Genomic DNA, 23,246 nt, shown 5'->3' on the forward strand with positions numbered 1-23,246 from the left:
ATGCTTTGGAGGGGAATTACTACAAACGAAAAAGAAAATGCGCCCAGACCTCCAAATGATTGCGAAGAAATAATTATTGACCTTCCACCACAAGTCCTGGAGCCACCACCCCAGTGGGCCAAGTGTTGCATCTACAGAGTCCCCAAGAGACTTCGCCAGGTAAAGGGGGAGTCCTACACACCAAAGCTAATCTCAATAGGCCCTTTTCACCACGATAAAGAAGAACTAAAGGACATGGAAAAGCTGAAATTGACATACTACATGGAATTCCTTCAACGGACTGGGACAGAACCACGGGATATAGCTAGTATCATTGCAAAGAGGCAACAGAAAATTATCTATTGTTATGATGGGCGCTTAGAGATCAGCAGCCAAGATATATTGAAAATTGTTCTATTAGATTCCATCTTTATCATTGAGTATTTCGTTAGGGCTACTGCTGGAGGAGAAAATAGGAACAATCAAATGGAACGTACGGTTAGTAAACCATGGTTGAAAGGGCATATAATGCTAGACTTAATATTACTTGATAATCAAATTCCCATTTTTATTCTCCATAAGTTATATAAGAAATTTTTCAGACGAAATCCTGAAGCCTCCTTTTTTAAACTTGCCTGCGAATATTTCTGGAAATATTTATTTTCAGCGGAGAAGCAAAAACCACCTGAGAAAAAAGTAAAGCATTTAACTGATTTGATTAGATATATATACTATCCATCAGAGCTCACAACTGGAGATTCAAAGTGATTGAAGAGGGAAGGTTTGATGAAATAAAACTCGAGAAGTGGAAGCCCTTGGGAAAATGTCAATGCTTCAATTTCTCATGGCTCTTAATTTTCTTACCATGCTTGAAATGTCTTACTTGCTTGGAACACATGCAACCATTACTGTATCTCCCAAGCTTTGTGGCAGATAATAGAACTGAGGACCTTTTCAGAAACATAATGGCTCTGGAGCAGTGTCATTATCCATTGAAAGCGTACTTATGCAATTATATGGTGCTATTGGATCATCTTATCAACACTAGCGAAGATGTAGAGTTGCTTGCTGACAACGGGATTATTGTTAACGCTCTAGGAAGCTATGAAGTAGTTGCCACTATGGTTAACAGAATTGCTGTTGAAATTGTGGAAGAAAATTCCTGTTACAGTGATGTTGCTAAAGATCTTAAGAACCACTATCGGAAAGGTTGCAACCGTAATATTGGATACTTGAAAAGTCCCTATTTCTCCAATCTCTGGAGAGGTACTGCAACTGTTGTTGGTCTTATAATCTTGGGATTCACTCTCTGGGATTTCGTTAGGTCTACAGTCAAATAGATTCAGAATTTGTGTAGTTCAATATCTGAGTGCTTTGGTTTGGATTGCTTGTATGAATTGCATCTGAGCTAATCATTTTGTGTAGCTTGTGATACCCTCTTGTTCCGAATAGGGTCTTCTACAAAATATTTGAGTGTTGGGTTTTTGAAAAATTGTTCCAGCATCCTTGTATTTCAGCCAATAATAATGTTCTATCTTCAGTAATTTCACTTTACCACTGAATGCTATTAATGATATCACTGTTCCTTGTGCTAGTAATGCCTACTATAGAATTTTATCAAATTCTGCACACAGATTGGAAATTTCCTCTCTAAGGTTGTAAGTAATTCATTCGGCAATACAACTCTGTTCTATATATAGAATAACTGAGCAATGAAGTTGTTAGAATCTTTAACTAACTTCTCCAATTGGTAATTACGTGCTTCTCACATGCCAGATATAAATAAGCGAAGCTACAACCATATGAATAAGTTCTCTCTTAAACGACAGCCGTTTTATCTTCAAGCTTATTAGAATTTAAAATTTTAAATCATAACTTGTGTCAATGTATTTAGCAAATCCCAAACCTTTACTATTAGATTCAAATTGAGTTCAAAAACCCATTAAACATGACCCATTGCCATTCCTAATTAACTAAGGGATTAGACAATATAATGTGATTTGATATTGTAAAGAAGAAGAAAAAACTTTGACCTACACACTCAAGCTCCCAATTCCTGAAATCGGGTTGATAAAATAAAATAAATAAATAAATAAAAAACTTAGCCCTTGTTTGGTTTAAAGAATTTAATATGCCCCCAAACATCTAAATTATTATTAGGATCGATTGTGATGCATGAGAACTTGGATATCTAAAAATGTAAGTGAAAGTTCAAACACGTGTATAAACACCCTTGAACGTTTAGACCCCCAAATTACAACTTAACCAATTCAAGCATTATGTCAAACAACTAGTGTGCGGAAACTTAACATAAGCTAAAATATGGAATTGGTAAAAACTATCTAAGCCAAATTAAAACACAATCCACAGCAGATAATAAAAAGGCAAAGATAGAGAGAAAGGAAGATGCAAACACAAAGACAACACGCGATGTGTTATCGAAGAGGAAACCGAAGCCCTCGGCGTAAAACCTCTCCGCCGCCCTCCAAGCGGTAAACAATCTACTAGAAAATACAGTTGGGATACATGGACAGCAATAGACTCTCCAAGCCTAATCCACTAGAAAATACAGTTGGTTTTGAGAGAGGAGATTCATCTGCCGTTGGATAAATTCCCTTGAGCTTCAAGATCCGTGAAATGAGACAGCAGAAAGGAATGCATGTCCGAGACTCAGTTCGAAGAACCGTTTTGCGCAGAACATGAAAGATATGAGCACAGATGTCTATTTCCACATCAGAGATTAGATCATGAAGAAACAAAGCACGTTCGAGATTCATATACCCAGTGCTTGATAAAGGGTACAAATTGTGAAACATTACAATTGTAAGCACTCTCAGTTTTGGAGGAAGAGAGGAAACATTGATGGATTTTCCATTGGGTGAGAACTCCAAGTCTTGACCAAGACTTTCTTTGAGAAGCTCCTCATCAGGACAAAGATCATCATAAACCGGTGAATGTCGGAATATTGGTCTGTTGATGTGAAGGATTTCTGCCAGATATGTAGGAGAGACAGAAAAGCTCTTTTTCCGAACCCAACACTTAAGTTCATCTTCTTCCACAATTGCGTTGGCATAAAATTCTTTTACCAAATCTTCATACGCATCATCCAGATCAGAGAGAAGGTAATTCCAGTCCTTGTGAGCAAACCATTTCGGAATGTCAATGTCATGAAGTGAGGACTGATCCACAGTTCTTTCTAGTAATGGTGTAGCATTTTGAAAATAATTCTCATGAGACTGATAGGCTGCATAGGATCTGAACTTGTTGGGATCGAATCTCTTTGATGAAGAGTGAGTCTCTTTTGTTTGAGGAGGGTAATCATCAACATCAATGACGGGTTCCTTCCCTTTGGAACTACCTCCTTTCACAGCTACTTTCTTGAATGGTGACATGTCTAGTCTGTATTATGAACAAAGGAAATGACAGAACACAATCCAACAGACTTTATTAGCAGTGGGTTAGTGGTAATCTAGGGATAATGAAGAAACCCTAATAGCTGGATGAAAATGACCAGAAAATAGCAATGAGGGACATAAATGGCCCAAATTGAACTACATAGTAGAAAGGGTCAAAATAAAACCACACAATCAGCTGAAAAAGAACACACATTCAACACATGATCATTTTGAATCAACACATCAACAGCGGATCAGACAAGATGAGAAACCAACAAATAGCAAATCCTAACTAAGCACATGATGAAGAACAAAACCAACAATTTAAAATAGCTCAAAACAGAAACAAAAGCTTCCATGAGCTAAGCATGGACAAAGAGTAATAGCAGAGCTAAAAACCCATCTCAAAATCACAATCAAATGCGAATAATCCAGAGGGAAAACCACAACAACAAGTAGAATAGAGTTAAAGACAGAAAAACCATACCTGTTACTCGAGGATTTTGAGCTGAAAAGAGGCAAAAATGGAGATCGAAAATAGAGGCACGGTGTGAATGAGTAAGAGTAGATGAGAGAGACAATGAACAGTCACAAAAAGATCGAGGGAAAACAAAAAAGTTTAAAAACTGCCCCTATATTTCCAAAACATGCGTTTTTCGTGACTTAAATGAGTCGCCAAAAAGTCGCTAGATCAAGCCGCCAAAACACTCAAGGACAAAAGTTTGAAAATTTTTCTAAGTGTTTTTCGCGACTGGAAGGTCTACCCGCGAGTGAGTCGCGAGCTGAGCCGCGAAAATCTTTGAGTAACCCTCGCGACTGGACCTTCCACTCGCGAACAAGTCGCCAAAAATGACCCGCGAAGACGCGACTGAGGCACGCGACTTGACATACCCGCGACTAAGCCGCCAAAACAGGGCAAAACTGGATTTTTGAAATTTTCAGATTTTTCATGACAAAATACTTTCCAAAAACACCTAAAACACTCAAAAAAAAAATTTTGCTTGAATTAACAAAGATTGAGCATGTGAAAACACATTTCATCAAGTACAATCACACAAATGAATATGACATTTATTGAACATAAACTTGTGTGTTGTGTGTGGATATCAATAATGAGATAGTCCTTAGTCTAATGTGAAGCTTCAATGATCAATTCAACCAAGGCATACACAATTAGCACTAGATCATGTGACCCATCTCAATTATAGAAATATGTATATATGACCTCCCATACAACTTGGTAACATATCTTGGAGTTTTACATTTGACTCCACTTTCAAACATAACATTTGATCATTTTGATCTTTTGAGATAATCATCTCTCATTGTGAGAGTGATATATGACATTTCACTTTAAAGAACAAGCCTTTGGCTTTTTGAATAAACATTCACTTTAATATAAGGTCGCTTACCATTTTTCCTAGTCGAATACTAGAATGTGCGACAGGCTTTTGCAGCTCAATATCTCTTTTCATTTGGAGATTTACATTTGGTGAGCTCTTTTTAGCAAAACAAAAATAAAGAGTGGGAAGATATATAGACACAAGTCTATGCATGTCTTAAGATCAACATAACCATTCACTAATCATTCATGACAAGTTTGAAGATCTATTTACAACAATCACATAGATTTCAAGATTTCTCCCACAGAGATATGAGTGCAAAGAAACAAGCAATGCTCGAAAATGCACAAAGCCATTAGCACAAAGGTACAAGGCAAAACAAGTTTTCAGACAAAAACTCAACAATGTCAATCAAACTTTTTTATTTTCTAATTTTTATGTGATTTTTGGATTTTTGACATAAAAGAAGAAAAAGATTGAACAAACATAGGAAGAAGTAACAGTATTCACAAATGGACAAACAAACAATAAACATGCTGCACAAAGAGCTAACAAAGTAGTGTGTGCCCCAACACAAACAAGCTTACCATATTATAAATATGTGAAGCACACAACACACAAGAGAGTCAAGGAATTGTACCAACACCAATGGTCTTACGGAGTGATTCAAACCGTGGACCATCGAGAGGCTTGGTGAAGATGTCCGCCTTTTGATTGTCGGTGTGTATGAACTCAAGACACACAACTCTTTCCTCTACCAGATCCCGAATGAAATGGTAACGTATCTCTATGTGTTTAGATTTTGAATGCTAGACAGGATTCTTGGAAAGATTGATGGCACTGGTGTTGTCACAGAAGACACACATCGTTTCTTAAGGAATTCCATAGTCATGAAGTAATTTCTTCATCCAAATAAGCTGAGTGCAGCAACTTCCAGCAGCGATGTATTCTGCTTCAACGGTAGATAGAGACACAGGATTTTGTTTCTTGCTCATCCATGAGACAAGATTGTTACCAAGGTAGAAACAGCCACCTGAAGTACTTTTCCGATCGTCTACACTGCCAGCCTAGTCAGCATCTGAATACCCAGCAAGATAAGCATTTGAGTCTTTTGAATACCACAGACCATAGTTTGAAGTACCATTCACATATCGAATGATTCGCTTAGCAGCAGTCAGGTGAGATTCCTTCAGATTAGCTTGGCATCTGGCACAACCGCCAACACTGAATGCAATGTCCGGTCTACTGGCTATAAGATAGAGCAAACTCCTTATGATGCTCCTATATAATGTAGGACTTATTTCTACTCCAGAAGAATCAACATTCAGTTTAGTGGATGAGCTCATGGGAGTGGAGGCATGTTTTTTGGAGTCTAGTCCAAACTTCTTGACAATGTTTCTGGCATACTTCTCTTGAGATACAAATATACCCTCCTTCTGTTGTTTGACTTGAAGACCCAAGAAAAATGTGAGTTCCCCCATCATACTCATCTCAAATTCCTTCTTCATCTCCTCAGAAAATTCAGTAGCACGATCTTCAATGGTTGCCCCAAACACTATGTCATCAACATAGACTTGTGCCACAAGGAGATAATCTTCATCATTTTTGACAAACAGAGTTCGGTTGGCATACCCTCTTTTGAAACCTCTATCTAGAAGGTAATGTGTAAGACGATCGTACCAGGCTCTAGGCACTTGTTTTAAGCCATAAAGGGCTTTCTTCAATCTTAATACATGATCTGGAAAGTGAGGATCCTCAAATCCTTTTGGTTGCTCAACAAACACTTCTTCATTTAGATATCCATTCAGAAATGCGCACTTTACATCCATTTGATAGAGTTTGAAATTCAAAGTGCATGCAATGGACATGAGGATTCGAATGGATTCGAGTCTTGCCACAGGAGTGAAAGATTCATCAAAATCTACTCCTTCTACTTGAGTGTATCCTTGAGCTACTAACCGAGATTTGTTTCGAATTATCTCTCCATCTTCATCAGTTTGTTTTTAAAAATCCATTTTGTGCCTATAACATGAACTTTTTCAGGCCTTGGAGCAAGTTCCCACACATCATTCCTCACAAACTAATTTAGCTCTTCATGGATTGACTCAACCCAATTCTCATCTTGAAGAGCCTCTTCAACCCTTTTTGGTTCAAACTGTGCAAGATAGTAGTGATATGTTACATGATTGGCTAATAGAATGTTTCCTTTTCTGAGGCGAAGACCTTCATCTAGAGATCCTATGATGTTGCTTTTCGGATGGTTCTTAATAACTCTTGAAGATGGCTTCTTTGATGTGGAGACTTCATCACTTCGAGAAATAGGAGGATGAACTTCTGGAGGAGTAAGAGGACTTGATGTTCTAGACATCGATCTCGTTTCCATTCTTGGGTTGATGGGAGTCGATTCTACTTCTAGTATAGGCTCTTCACCTTCTCTATCCAAAGCTTCTACCTCAACTGCTTCAAGTTTGGGCACTTTTGCTACTTGTTTGAAGTTGGCATGCCCAAATCTGTGATGCCACAGCTCCAACATATCCACACGAGCACTTCTACACGATATGGGTGCCGTGGGAACTATTCCATAACAGTTATCTGTAGTCCGATTTCCCTCCAAAACCTGAATCCCATCTTCATTGATGATCAAGCATCCCTTCTTAGAGAATTGTACCAGGAAATCATCATCACAAATTTGAGTGATGCTCAGCAGATTTGCCTTCAGCCCTTTTATGTACAACACATTTTTCAACAGCGGTAAACCAGGTATCTTAATGGTTCCTTTGCCTAGGACTTGAGCATGACTTCCATCACCAAAGGTCACATAGTCACCAACCTTTTCTTTGAGTGTCTTAAACAGTGACTTATCCCCTGTCATATGGCGAGAACACCCACTGTCAAGATACTACAAACATGCATTAAACACCTTCAATGAGGTATGCACAAATAGGTTCACATGTGACAAACATTCTTGACCTTCAAACACAAACTCATCATCAGTTTTCATGCTTCTTTCAGATTGACTTTTCATTTTCAGACTCTTAATCATCTCACACAACATTCTATTCTTTCTTTTATATTTCTTAATCAATGATTTAGATTCAGATATGCTACTGTGTAAGACATGATTCTGATTTTCAATATATTCCAGCATGTGAACAAATACTCTAGCATGTTTCTTAGTTTTTAACAACTCTACGAGATCATTAGTAAAACACCCTTCAGACATATGCATAGAGTCATTTTCACAAATACTTAAGCTACAATTCAGCATGGTATTTTCCATAACAACTACCACAACACAGGGGTCAAGGATCACACTTAGGTAATAAAACCACAACAAGTGTACCCGCTCTGATACCAATTGAAAGTTCAAAAACGTGTATAAACACCCTTGAACGTTTAGACCCCCAAATTACAACTTAACCAATTCAAGCATTATGTCAAACAACTAGTGTGCGGAAACTTAACATAAGCTAAAATATGGAATTGGTAAAAACTATCTAAGCCAAATTAAAACACAATCCACAGCAGATAATAAAAAGGCAAAGATAGAGAGAAAGGAAGATGCAAACACAAAGACAACACGCGATGTGTTATCAAAGAGGAAACCGAAGCCCTCGACGTAAAACCTCTCCGCCGCCCTCCAAGCGGTAAACAATCCACTAGAAAATACAGTTGGGATACATGGACAGCAATAGACCCTCCAAGCCTAATCTACCCAGTGCACCTAAGCCCTCCAAGCTTCTTGCTCCAACGAGGTTGCGCCGAACCTTTTTCTTTTCTACCTTCCCGGATTCCGCTACTAGACCGTAGCATCAACCAATGAAGATTGGTTCCTTCCTAACTGCTTCCCAGAAATCCAAACAGCTGTCTCACAGTGATGATGATGGTGAGAACCAGGTTTGGTATAATGCCTCTCAAGGATTTGACAATGGAGAGGAAGAGAGTTGAGGAATTTGAAGAGACTCTAATGTATAGATTGTAGGTGAATCAATCTTGTTTTTCTTTAGGGTTTCTCTCTCAAAATTCTCTCTGGACGCTCTCTTACAATCGTGGGTAAAAGGGGTATTTATACTGGAGTGGGAGAGGAATATGAAACATCAGGTTTTACAAAAAAGGGGTGGCTCGCGGCTTGACCTCGCGGCTTGACTAAGTCGCGAGATCTAGTCGCGAGATAACCGTATGGCCAGTTATCCTGTAGTGCTCCAGCTTGCATGACTGTTCACCTTCCAGTATGCTTGGCACGTGTGCTGCGTCTGGCGGCTTGCAGCCGCGAGTCACCCACGAGGCCAAGCCGCGAGTCTCTGTTTTCTTGCACACTCTTGAGCAATCTTCACTCTATATCACTCACTACCCTTACATTAAACCCACCTAAATACAGGGTTACTAAATGCTGAATTACAAGCAAATTTGGCACGGAATAAAGCCAATTAGATGGTTGAATAAATTCAACCTTACAGTAAGTATATCTACGTTCGGTTTAATTAGCAATCTACTAAGCCAATCACCACCTTGTTTGGAAAAGATAGAAATAATTTCCACAAGCACGTGGGCCTCACAGGCCTTAGGTCCACATTCTTGTTTCTCCTAAATGATGAAACTACCAAAGTTCGGAGAGACTAGGTGAGGTAAGGTGACTAGACTCTTTATAGAAGATCCACCGATGTCCTATGGGCTAGCCTGCCCTTAGAGCGATCCGGTTAATTACAAAGACTTTGGTTTTTTTTTTTTTAGGAAGATTTGGGCCCAAAAAAGTTTGGTGAATGGTCTTGAGAGAGGCCTTCGGTACTTTAGTGACTGGACTTCGTAAATCAGGCTTGCTATTGGAGAAAATTTGAGGCCTGGACCTATTGAGTTTGAGAAAATTTATGAACACAACTTTTCTACCACAAATTTTGTCATAAATTTGATTTGATCAACTGTAAGTGATCAAGAAAAATAAGTAAGTCTATGCAAAAGTGATAAATAGCTACTCGTTGTTGTTGCATTAAAATTATGAAGAATAGATTTTCGTGTACTTGTCCCAGCCGATTATTCTTTGTCCAAGACCAATGCATTATGCAAGAGAAAATAACCAATTTGGTATATATCCCTAATATATCCCTACCTTGATCATGCAGGATTGATTTTGGTTCCTTTAGACCACTTCACTCAAAGAATCTAAATAAAACAAAGCCAATCATAAACTCAATTAGCTAAGGACATCACCTTGAAATAAGTTGTTAGTGTGTTACGTACGTGTAATATACATTCATGCATGTACGCTCTTTGTTTTAAAGTCACGGACACGGTGTAGGTTGAAAGACTATTTAACTGTGATAAATTTTCTAACTATGCTTTTTAAATCAAGAAGCTGTTGCAATAAGATTGTAGAAGCTATGCTAAGAATGTTTCTACAACCATTTGATAGTGATTTGGTTGTTCAGCAATACATACATTACACACTTTGTTTTGAACTCACGGTGTAGATTGAAGTTCCGTGAAAATGTGAGTATAATTGATTTCGATTTTTTAAACAATAAGCTATACCGAAGTACAACTCTCTAAACAAGCTAAGAATGTTCTCCAACTTTTTGATGGTGTACCATAACGTGTTTAGTGTTTATTCGTCTGAGAGAGAGAGAGAGAGAGAGGATCATAAAATCTATAAGCAAATAAATAGAATTGCAAGAAGAGAGATCACCTGCGAAAGACTCAATTGTATAAGTGCTTATTTACTATTTACGAGGTGCTCTCAACTCTCAAGGGTAAAAGCTTTTCGTTATTTCCAGGCCTCTTTGCTTGGTAAGACTTGGATCTGTTATTGAGATTTAAATTTCTGAGTTTAATTTAAACTTCTGTCTACTTAAATTTTTGATAAATTAGATCTTATCATTGAAATAGCCCTAATATATATATATATATATATATATTATAAAAATCTTGAGAGTTTAAAGTAAGTTTAGTGAGAGAGAAAAAATTGTGTATATTACCTATACTCCATCACACACATATTTAATACATGCACATGAAAAGGCAACTAAAACTATGACTTGAAGACATAATTTTTGAGTTGAAAATTATAACTTCAAATTATAGTTTGAATTGCTTTTTTATGTGTGTAACAATGTGTGTAATTGTTTTTATCAACCAAAAAAAACCACGTCTAGACTCTAAAGTAGAGTCTTGAAAAGAAAAGTCCATTAGTGATTTGTTATAACCATCAACCAACTTTCAAGAAAAGGTATGATAGAAGTCCAAGCTTTCAAGAAAATACAAATGTTACAGTGTAAGGAATTTTTCAAAATATTATTTCAAAATATATTTGATACTATATTATTGATTTACTCTCAAATTAAAAAATTTAAGAGTTGAATGATTCTCTTGCTCTAATTCGATATTGTATTTGTAGCTTCCTAATATCAAATCAATTATTTATTGAATACTTTTGTAATCATGAGCTTCACTCTTTTACATTCCTTGGCTTAGGATAACATACACATCATCATGTCGTAATTATTATGTGTCAAATTTCACATAAAAGTTCTCTATATTGACAATTGTGATGCCAACATCAAACGCTATAATCATTCTATAAAATATTATTAAAAAATATTATTAGCTTTACTATTGTCTTTTCAATGGTATTATACAAAATATTGCAATTGGAAAATTTTTCTATAAGCAGAATTGCACAATATTTTTAAGGCATTAAATGTTTATTAGTTAATTTTCCTTTTCTTCCAATGATAATGATATTAACTACAAAATTGTTATCATCATGCACCTTAACATAGTGATCACTTCACAAGTCTAAATTTTCGTTGGAAGAGGGGGGGTAAGGGATATGGTTCATGTCTTCGGGAGATTCTATGTCAAAAAAAAAAAAAATTAATAAAAAATAAATAAAGAATCTCTGAAACCTAACAAAAAGGCTCAAAATATTATTTCCCTTTCACCAAGGTTTACTATCGTCCTCAGGGTTTAGCTTCCTTTTTGCATTGACACTTGTAAGGTTGAATTTATTCAACCATCTAATTGGCTTTATTCCGTGCCAAATTTGCTTGTATTTCAGCATTTAGTAACCCTGTATTTAGGTGGGTTTGTTGTAAGGGTAGTGAGTGAGATAGAGTGAAGTTTGCTCAAGAGTGTGCAAGAAAACAGAGACTCGCGGCTTGGCCTCGAGGGTGACTCGCGGCTGCAAGCCGCCAGACGCAGCACATGTGCCAAGCATGCTGGAAGGTGAACAGTCATGCAAGCTAGAGCACTACAGGACAAAACAGGACAACTGGCCATACGGTTATCTCGCAACTAGATCTCGTGACTTAGTCAAGCCGCGAGTTCAAGTCGCAAGCCACCCCTGTTTTGTAAAACCTGACGTTTCACATTCCTCTCCCACTCCAGTATAAATACCCCTTTTACTATCGTCCTCGGGTTTAGCTTCCTTTTTGCATTGACACTTGTAAGGTTGAATTTATTCAACCATCTAATTGGCTTTATTCCGTGCCAAATTTCCTTGTAATTCAGCATTTAGTAACCCTATATTTAGGTGGGTTTAATGTAAGGGTAGTGAGTGAGATAGAGTGAAGATTGCTCAAGAGTGTGCAAGAAAATAGAGACTCGCGGCTTGGCCTCGTGGGTGACTTGCGGCTGCAAGCCGCCAGACGCAGCACACGTGCCAAGCATACTGGAAGGTGAACAATCATGCAAGCTGGAGCACTACAGGACAACTGGCCATACGGTTATCTTGCGACTAGATCTCGCGACTTAGTCAAGCCGCGAGGTCAAGCCGCGAGCCACCCTTTTTTTGTAAAACCTGACGTTTCATATTCCTCTCCCACTCCAGTATAAATACCCCTTTTACCCACGATTGTAAGAGAGCGTCCAGAGAGAATTTTGAGAGAGAAACCCTAAAGAAAAACAAGATTGATTCACCCATAATCTATACATTAGAGTCTCTTCAAATTCCTCAACTCTCTTCCTCTCCATTGTCAAATCCTTGAGAGGCATTTTACCAAACCTTGTTCTCACCATTTTCATTACTGTGAGAGAGCTGTTTAGATTTCTGGGAAGCAGTTAGGAAGGAACCAATCTTCATTGGTTGATGCTATGGTCTAGTAGCGGAATCCGGGAAGCTAGAAAAGAAAAAGATTCGGCGCAACCTCGTTGGAGCAAGAAGCTTGGAAGGTTTAGGTGCATTGGGTAGATTAGGCTTGGAGGGTCTATTGCTGTCCATGTATCCCAACTATATTTTCTAGTGGATTATTTACCGCTTGGAGTGTGGCGGAGAGGTTTTACGCCGAGGGCTTCGGTTTCCTCTTCGATAACACATCGCGTGTTGTCTTTGTGTTTGCATCTTCCTTCCCTTTTATCTTTGCCTTTTATTATCTGCTGTGGGTTGTGATTTTAATTTGGCTTAGATAGTTTATCCAATTCTATATTGTAGCTTATGTTCATTTTCTGCACACTAGTTGTTTGACATAATGCTTGAATTGGTTAAGTTGTAATTTGGGGGTCTAAACGTTGAAGGGTGTTTATACACATATTTGAACTTTCAACACTAACACTATTCTAAAATAGTCACATGTTCATCTTGTATCCCATCTTGTGTTATGCATAAGAAGGTAGTTGCTCACCATTTTAAAAAAATATTGTGTGTTTTCTATTTTCTAATTGAATATCTTATTTTCAATGGGGCTCACTCTAATGAATTTTTTAAAATTTCAAAAAAGGAGCAAAAGAAGGTATCATTATTAAAGCCATTGGTTCCATTATAAAGGCAATCCACCAACTGACACACCTAGACTCACACTTAATTTACAACATTTTTAGCTATCAACTTTTGATTGGATTTCAAGACTTACGCATGAAACTACCATGAATACTTGTTGGAGAGAGAGAGAAAAAAAAAAAGAACAATAGGTGCTCCAATTACAAGAAAACACTTAAGTATATTATGGATTTGGGTTTATAGTTGGATGTGTCCCTAGAATTATTCTTATAGTGGTTAAGAATTGTGTAATTTAATAGCATTACCTGGTTTTCTTTATTAGGAGAATAGGGTTGGAATCTTCCCTCCCCATTCATTATAAAAATTGAGTTAAAAAAATAAATAAATAAAAAAAGAGAAGATTTTATCATTAAGAAAATCTGATTATTCTGCTTGTCATTAGGAAGAAAATGGAACTTGGTGATACGTTGCCTACTACCGTTGCTGGTTCACTAAAAAATAATCGTTTGCGCAAAGAGCTGAGCATTGACATTCCAATAGTCATGGAAAATGATCTTATGTGCCACGAGTCGATCATTGATGTTTCACTAGCCATGGAGCCAGCTTGGTGGCCCGAGTGTTGCATCTACAGGGCCCCCAAGAAACTTCGCGAGGTAAATAAAGAGGCCTACACTCCAAAGCAAATCTAAATAGGCCCTTTTCACTATGGTGGAAAAGAAGCATGAGACAAGGATGGTGAAAGAGAACAAAGGGAAATGGAAAAGCTGAAAATGGGTTACTTAAACAAATTTTGTAATCGAACTAGGAAATCCCAGAAGGAAATAGCAAGGATCATTGAAGAAAACGAAGAAAAGATTCGCCGTTGTTACTCAGAGAGATATTTGCCATGAAGATTTCGTGAAAACGGTTCTATTGGATTCAACATTTATCATTGAGCTCTTCTTGAGGAGTTACACGGAGGAAGAATATGAAAATGATTATATATTAAGTAAACCATGGCTAAAGATAGGCATAAGTCATGACTTGATATTACTTGAGAATCAGCTTCCATTTTTTATCCTAAAGGAGTTACACAATCAATTTTCCAGGTCTGAAGAAAACAATAATATTTCCTTTCGTGGGCTTGCATGGAACTTTTTTCATCTCACGAGAAGCAAATAAAACATTTCACTGATTTGAACAGATATTTCTATTATAATCCATCTACCCTCAAAAGCGGAAATGGCATCATTTCTCATCTACATAGTGCAACAGAGTTGTACGAGGCAGGAGTGATATTCAGAACAGCTGAAAAGGAAATAATGTTACTTGACATTCAATTCCGAAACACGCCCTTGAAAAGATGTCCATGTTTCAATTGCTCATGGCTCTTAAATTGCTTACCATGCTTGAAGTTCTTTCCTTGCTTGGAAGCTACTCAAACTTTCCTGCATGTTCCTCAGTTTTTGGTAGACGACAAAACTGAAAGCCTTTTTCGAAACCTCATGGCCCTGGAGCAATGTCATTATCCATCTGAAGCTTATATATGCAATTATATATGTCTCTTGGATTATCTTATCAACACTAGAGAAGATGTGGAGTTGCTCGTTGACAAAAAGATTATAATTAACATGTTAGGCAGCAATGAAGTAATTGCCACAATGGTAAACAAACTTGGACTTGAAATTGTGGAAACGGGTTCCTGTTATTTTGATCTCGCTCAAGAGCTTAACAAGCACTATGACCAATGTTGCAATCATAATATGGGAAACTTGAGAAGTACCTATTTCCCCAATCTTTGGAGAGGCACTGCAACTATTATTGGTCTTATAGTCCTGGGGTTCACTCTTTGGGATTTCATAAGGCATTACGTACGTCATTAAAAAGATTCATAACATGAGTTGTGATCAGTATTTGTTGGAGTGTATTGGGTTTGGTTTACATGTTATGAATTGCATCTGAGATTGTCATTTTTTTTTATCCTATGGTATCAACGGAGAAAAGATTGTGTGTGTAGAATGGATCAAAGGGGATAGGGTTCCTCTACAAATCATTTGTGTCACACCCCAAACCCAAAAGGGTCCAAAGCATGAGAAATACATCCCAAGGTACTTGTAGATTTTTCTTTTTTGACAATTCAAACTATAGGAGATCTTTCTTTTCCTTAATATTTTCCACAAGTTAAGAACATATAATCATATTAAAATCTCCACATTACAAGTCAGAGCTTTATAACACATTTACAAACAATAACCAAAAAATCATGTGCCTCCACATAATACATGAATATATTATAAAACTCCTATTGGATTACACAAAGTCATAGTCTTATCAAGAATAAGGACCTTAACATCGAGTCTAAACCTTAAGTGACCAACCTCCAATACAATTAATTAAGGTCTCGTTGCACATAGCAAGATCAAGTCACCAACCATTTACAACAAAAGTCTCCGAATTTAATATAGTACTCTAATCATCACCAATGAAGTAAGCTTCATACCCAAGGTATAGCTAATTAATTTGAAAAACTGTTAGAGGGTAGGATAAGCTAAAGCCCAGTAAGTAGTATAATCAATAGGGGTGGGGGAAATGCAAGTTTCATTTTCAATAATAATATGACAAGAATGATTGAATAATGAAACACAAAGTTTCTCAAAGCAAATACCATGAAACTATATACTTTAATCTGTGAGCACTAACAATATAATTCCCAAGCCATAAAATCTAACATACAGTAATTTATCACAAATATACCACATTATCATATAGACCGATCAAAGGATCCAGCCATTCACAACTGACATGATATTTTCCTCTCTGGTATACAGTCTCTTGGCCCCAGGGGCAGCAACCTCACTCATACCCTCAAGGTTTTTCTCTCCCCCCATGGGTAGCAGTCTCACTCACACACAATCAAGGAATTTCTTCCCCCCATGGGCAGCAGGGAAGAACGCGTCATCCAAAGTGAAAGAGCACTGACTTGGATCTAATTCCGTTGTCACAAAGACTACATAAATTAAATCGGGTGAAGAACACTGAAGATGTTCACTCTATTTTACCTTTTCTATATATATATATATATATATATATTATTATTATATGAAAGATTTGGATCAAGGTTAAGAAAATTGTCTTTAGCCAGCTGTAGTTCTTCTTACAACGGAACCCAAGTGTAATGTGTTACGTGTGGAAAAATAACCAATTTGGTATACATCCCTACCTTGATCATGTAGCATTGATATTCAATTTATGGCAACAACTTTACACAAGGAAGCCATTAGCCATATTAAACCGATAAAAAGGAAAGAAAGGTGAAGATAGGTCTGCATGGGTAATTCTACAATACCCTTTTTTTGGGGGGCATGGTACTCAAAAATAGGTAACCTACTATACCAGGTTACTAAAACATTTCGTTTAATGGTTCCATCATTACATTGGCAGTATTAATATCATATATATCTCTGCTTTTATCACATTTAGTGGTTCCCTTATTTTTCTTTTCATCTTTAATAGTTTCATTGTTATATTAGACAGTATCAACATCATATTTGACCGTATTTTTGTTACATTCAGTGGTGCATTAAACCCTAAGCATAAGATACACTTATGACATAAATTAAAAATGGCAATGGATCTAGTTTTGGGACAAAAGATACATTTTAAAAATCAAACCATGCATTTTCTAATATTTTGTGTGCCTGTATATTAAAATCCATTTCCCTCTCTTTTGTATATGTTTGTGTTTGTTTGTATATATATATAAATTAAAAAAATTAAAAAAAAATCTAATATTTTACATATAACTCTTATTAAATTTGAGGAAGTCCTTCCCCAAACACATCCCATTTATATTAGAATTTGAAATAATGGGAGAGATCAGGAACCTTGACAAGCGTGAAGTCCACGTTCTTTTTTCTCCCAATTGTGATACAACCAAAGCAGGGAGAGACCAGGTACCATGACTAGACTATTTATGGATGATCCATTGAAATCCTTTATATGGGCCAACCAACCCTTAAATCAATCTAGTTATAAGACTTAGGTTGGATTTTTTTCTTTTTTCCTCAAAGATTTGGGCCCTATTTTGGAGAATTGCCTTGAGAGAGGCATTTGGTTACCTAGGAAGATTTGAGCCCAATTGTAGATCTCTCATGGACTGGACTTCCTAAACTAGGTTTGCTAATTAACGTGGACCAATATTTAATACACTCGCATCAGTACTTGTATAATAGAAAAAAGACAACATTTTATCTAATGAAAATTAAAATTTACATATATCAGGTTAGGTAAAGTTATGTAAAAATACATGGTTGTTACAATAATTGTATAAATTTACATTGATATTATTCATTTTTTAGTTAGTTCTTTATTCTATTTTTATGTATCTTGATGATGAAAGAAGAATGTGGATGATGGCTATTATGTGTGAAAAAAGAGAAACAATTAAAAATATAAAAATATATATATTAGTGAAAAGTGGTGTAAAATAGATAATTTGATATGAGCTATTTTAAAAAGTGAGTATGTAAAATAGAAAAAGTAGCTTCTTATACTAAAATAGAGATGAATTTTTGCACAAACTGATATGAATGTATGACTAGACTTATAAAACTTAAGGCCCCATTAGCTCTGAAAAGCTTTGAGAAAATTTTTGTATATGACTTTGTACAAGAAGGGTCTTGTTAGGTTCTAAGGAACTAGGAACTAATATATTAGAACTGCAATGTGTAACATTGGCAAACCATGATCAAAACATTTAGTCTATATTTAGGTTGCTCAAAGTGTGTTTTTGTGTAAAGTTGGAATCGAGTGTACTGTAGGATTTATTATGTAAATTTGCAAACCTTGATTGATCGAAAATTAGACTCGATCGATTGAAGATCGTGCAGATTGCTTTTTTTGCAGAATTTTCCAATTCAGCCCAAGCCCGTATGATGTTGTAGGGTTTTATGTTTTGCCTTAAGTATAAAAGAAAAAACCCTAGCCATGTTTTACATTTGTTGTTTATGTTGTGTGTGTGAATCTCTTGTGAGATCTAGAGGTGTTTGCTTTCATATACACTTAGGGTTATCAAAATCAAAATTGATGTCGAGAGCTTGGTGATCGCTTCAGTTGCTGCATAAAGAGCTTAAAGAAGACACAAGTGGAAGTACTTGTGGTTACTGTGAATCCAAGAAAGAAGTAGTCCATGGACTCAAAGCTATCACGTGGTCCTGGTAGTAAGTTTTCTACTCAAGGTAGCAATAAGATGTTAGTGGTCTAAGTCACGATTGTAAAATTTCAATTCTTTTATAGTGGATTTATTTTACCTTAAGGATAGCTAGGTTAAATCCTCCCCAGGTTTTTTACCGGTTTGGTTTTCCTAGGTTATCATATCATTGTGTTCTTTATTTTCCGCATTATTTACTTGATATGATTTACTTGTATTAATCTAGATTTGAATAATTTACCTAAGTTAATCACTTGGCTAAATAACTAGGTTAATATGTTTGTGTTTAAGGGGTCTAAAAACGTACAAGTGGTATCAGAGCGGGTTAACTCTAGTATTTAGATCCTTTGATCTAAGAGTTGATCCTTGACCCCTATTGTCATGAAACATGGTCACTCTTTTGTGATCCCACCTCACTTTGATGGAAACAACTATGCCTACTGGAAATTAAGGATGAAAGCATTCATGAAATCTATTGATGAGAAAGTTTGGAATTTCATTGAATATGGATGGGAGAAGCCTACTACTCCTGTTAGCGAGTGGTAAACTTCTCAAAAAGAAACAACTGCTTTTAATAGCAAAACCATGAACGCTATTTTTAATGCTATTTCTATGGAGGAATTCAAGAGAATCTTAAATGTTGAGATTACTCATACTGCTTGGAATATTCTCCAAACTATGCATGAAGGCACAAAGGCAGTTAAAATTAACAAATTGCAACAATTAACAACTAGATTTGAAAGTATTAGAATGTCTGATGATGAAAGTTTTGATGAATTCTATGCTAAGCTTAATGATATTGTTAATTCTGCTTATAATTTGGGTGAAATCTATGATCAACCTAAGATTGTTAGGAAGATATTTAGATCTTTGACTGAGAAAGTGATTGTCATTACTAAAAGTAAGGATGTGGAATCCGTCCCTATTGATGAACTTGTAGGATCTCTCCAGTCCTATGAATTAAACCTACCCAAGACAAACAAATCCAAATCAATAGCTCTTAAGTCAGTTAATGATGTTGATGGGAATAGATTTGATGATGAACTCTCTGCTATAGAGATTTCTTACCTTGCCAAGAACTTTAGAAATTTTCTTATGAACAATAACAGAAGGACAAGAGGTAAAAACAATGTTGAACCTATAAATTTTGAGAGAAATGATCCCACTAAAGTGAACAATATTGAAAAACCTAAAGAGAAAGAAGGTCAAACCTCTAATAATTCTATGGGTCAACAATGTTTTGGATGTCAAGGGTATGGTTATGTAAAATCAGAATGTCCTACATTCTTGAGATCAAAGGGTAAAGCTATAGTTGTAACCCTTAGTGATGATAAAATTTCTAATCATCAATTCGGTAGTGATGAGGATGGAAACTTCATTGCTTTCACAACTACTGCTATAGTTGATGAAAGTGTTGTGGTTGATGAGAACCCTTCTGATGGGGAACTCTCTAAAAATGCTGATTTATAAGAAGCCTATAATAAGCTTTGCAGGGTTGCTGCAAAGGATGCTATGAATGTTGATTTAGGTGAGCTAATTTTATTGCACTTTACTAGTTTGAGCTTTGTAGTGCATATTGTGTTGGAATTGCTTATAGTTTTTAATCACATGATCTTGATCTTGAAGTCACATGCTTGTGATTGTAAGGACTAAAAAATCCTAAGAGAAACACATAAATAACCATCTCACCACTGTTTACTAGCCAATCATGAACACCTTAGTGCATATCATATGATTTTGTGCTCGAGAAAGTATAACACATGCACAAAAAGAACATAAGGCGTAGCATCGGCTTATAATAAAATTGGTGTATACATTATTGGGCTATAATAAATTCAAAATTGAAATAAAATTAGTGTGTACATTACAAGGCAAATTAAGAAACTTATATGATTGCAATCTTGTTTTCTAGGAAATGTGGGAGTCATATGATGTAACTCTTTAGGTGATAGTCACTTTCAAATTTATGTGATGAATTTTGTAGAAATTGTGATTGATTACTATTTACTTATCACCTCACATATATCTCAAGTTATTCTAGTTGCACACACTACACAAGTTATTTTTTGGTAAACTTAGTACATTATACTATGTGTGAACTTGTTGTGGCCATCCAAGATTAAAATTTCCTTGATTTTGATGCAAAATATGTTTTAATGTTTGAGCTTTAAGGACAATTTGATTGAAATACTTGTTTTTGGAAGAATTCAAGGGTTTTTGAAAAACTTTTCATCTTATACTCATACATTTTATTCATAAAAAAAATATGATTTAAGTAGTTTCTGCATTAAAATGCTCTATTTTAAAAGAAAAAACTATTTTTTTCTAGATTTTCGATCGATCGAACCTGTTGCTCAACCGATCGAAAATGCGATAAAAATTTAGGTTACAATTTGCCTGGCTTGATTGGTGCTGGATCGATCGAAATTGATTTTTAATCGATCGAACTTAATTTTTGACCGATCGAAATTCGGTCTGAAGGTTTTTTAAAAAAGCTTTTTCTCTCACGTGTTCTTCACTTTATTCAACTTTTCAAAAAGCTTTTTGCTTTCTCTCTTCGACCGATCCACCTCAAACCTTTTTTTGTCATTTTCTTCCTAAGTTTTCTCAAAGGATTTTGTCTTCAAGTGCCAGTATGTCCTTTTTACCCCTTCTTTTTCTTTTTATTCACATATTTCATGCATTTTAGGTGTAATTTTCGAACCTATTGGATTTTGGGGTTATTGATTTTTGAGTTGTTTTCTTTCAAATTAAATCACTGGGTTTTTGTTCTTAGATGATATAAACATGAATCCCATGCCTTAATTTTGATTGAATTTGTGTTTTGGGAAAATTTTGAAATTCTAAGACTTGAAACTACATCAAATTGAGGATTTTGTTCAATTGGGCTTAATTTGGTAAACATGACTTGTGTAATTGGTTAATTATGTCATTATATACTGTTATCTAACTAGTATAATGATTAATTGGTCAATTTGGTTGGATTTTTGAAATTGGGTATTTTCTAATTTGGGTTTTTATACTGTTAGGACATATGTGTTTTACTTGTTAGGAATATATGTCATTCTTTTATGTAATTGGCTTATCCTTTGACAAAACGCACTTTACTTGTAATTGTGTCGATTTAGGATGTGTTTAAATACTTCAATAAACCATGTTTCAAGATCAAGTGTTGAAGCCTTCAAGTCTGTCAAAGAAAACAAGTTGATAGTGCAAAATCATTAAAACTCGACAATTGTCCTGACAGCTGTATCTATCAAGCTTAAGAAAGCTGTTCCAAGTTCGATTTGCTCGACATCTGATCGACAGCTGCTCGACACCTCTTATCTGACGAGGTTTAAGATTTTCAGAATTCAACTCTGATTTTCTTAGGATCCGTGAATTTGTCTTTGGGCTTTTTTTTCTCCTAACCCTAGACATATAAAAGGATTATTTTAAGGGCTATCAAACAATTCACAAGTTGCACAAGTTTTGAGCAAACTCTGTTCAAGCAAATTATGACCGGAGACGAAGTTCTTGCCCTAGTTCACCTCTTTTTCTTGAAGAAGTTGTTGTGTATGTACACCGTAGGGTTTTGTGACCATGCATCTTCTTGATCTTCATCGTATGGATGAACTAAAGAACTTTGCAACCAACAACCTTCTTAGTTGGTGATTGAAGTCACGTATTGAGATCCGCACAATTGGTTAGTCACGTACTTAGGAGTCGTGCATCAGAAAGGGGAACTGTCACTACAGAACAAGTCCAATTGGGTATTTAGGGTAAGGGTTCAACTGTAAGTTGGTAAGATACTTGAATTCCTTTACTTTTAATAGTGGAGTATTGGGAGTGGTGACCTGAAAATCACCCGGTAGGGTTTTTGCCGTTAGGTTTTTCCCATTCGTAAACAAATCACCGTGTTATTTATTTTTCGCTGCATTATTAGTTTATTGGTGATTTGTTTGTACTACCATGTGTTTGCATGATAAATTGATTAATTAATAACTTGGCTAATTAATTAATCAATTTCTATCACAAGGGGTCATTCAGTTTGTGGCCTATCAAGTGGTATCAAAGCAGGCACACTCTGATTAGGGTTTAACTTTGCTGTGCTGATCCATTGACCTTGTTTGTCATGAATAGAGGACAATTATTAATCATACCTCCTTTATTTGATGGTACTAACTATGCATACTGGAAAGTACGCATGAGAGCTTTCTTACAGTCTTTAGATAAGAAAGTGTGGCAAACTGTGGAGAGAGGCTGGACTAAGCCTACAGAAGCACCAACCGACTGGGATGATGCCAAGATTAAGGCAGAAAACTTCAACAGCAGAGCATTGAATGCATTGTTCAGTGCAGTCACCAATGAGGAGTTCAAGAAGATATCCTCAACTGAAACTGCCAAGGAGGCTTGGACCATCCTCCAGACAACCTATAAGGGTACAAAGGTTGTAAAAGATTCAAAACTTCAGAGGCTCACTACAAGCTTTGAAGAGATAAAAATGGAGGAAGATGAGTCTTTCGATGAGTTCTATGCCAAGCTAAAAGACATAGTGAACTCAACCTTCAATCTTGGGGAAACCATTCCTGAACCCAAGATTGTAAGGAAGGTGCTCAAATCTCTACCTGAGAAATTTCATGGCAAGATCATGG

General features: G+C 36.2%; 1 protein-coding gene across 1 annotated transcript; it reads left to right on the plus strand.

The window, feature by feature from the left end:
• On the plus strand, positions 1–1,319 carry LOC115985036. The gene is made up of 2 exons (XM_031108012.1): positions 1–472; positions 913–1,319. The coding sequence occupies exons 1-2, from the start codon at positions 1–3 to the stop codon at positions 1,317–1,319; spliced, it is 879 nt and encodes a 292-aa protein (XP_030963872.1).
• The last annotated feature ends 21,927 nt before the right edge of the window (positions 1,320–23,246 follow it).

This window comes from Quercus lobata, chromosome 4, assembly GCF_001633185.2.
Source record: "Quercus lobata isolate SW786 chromosome 4, ValleyOak3.0 Primary Assembly, whole genome shotgun sequence".
NCBI lineage: Eukaryota > Viridiplantae > Streptophyta > Magnoliopsida > Fagales > Fagaceae > Quercus > Quercus lobata.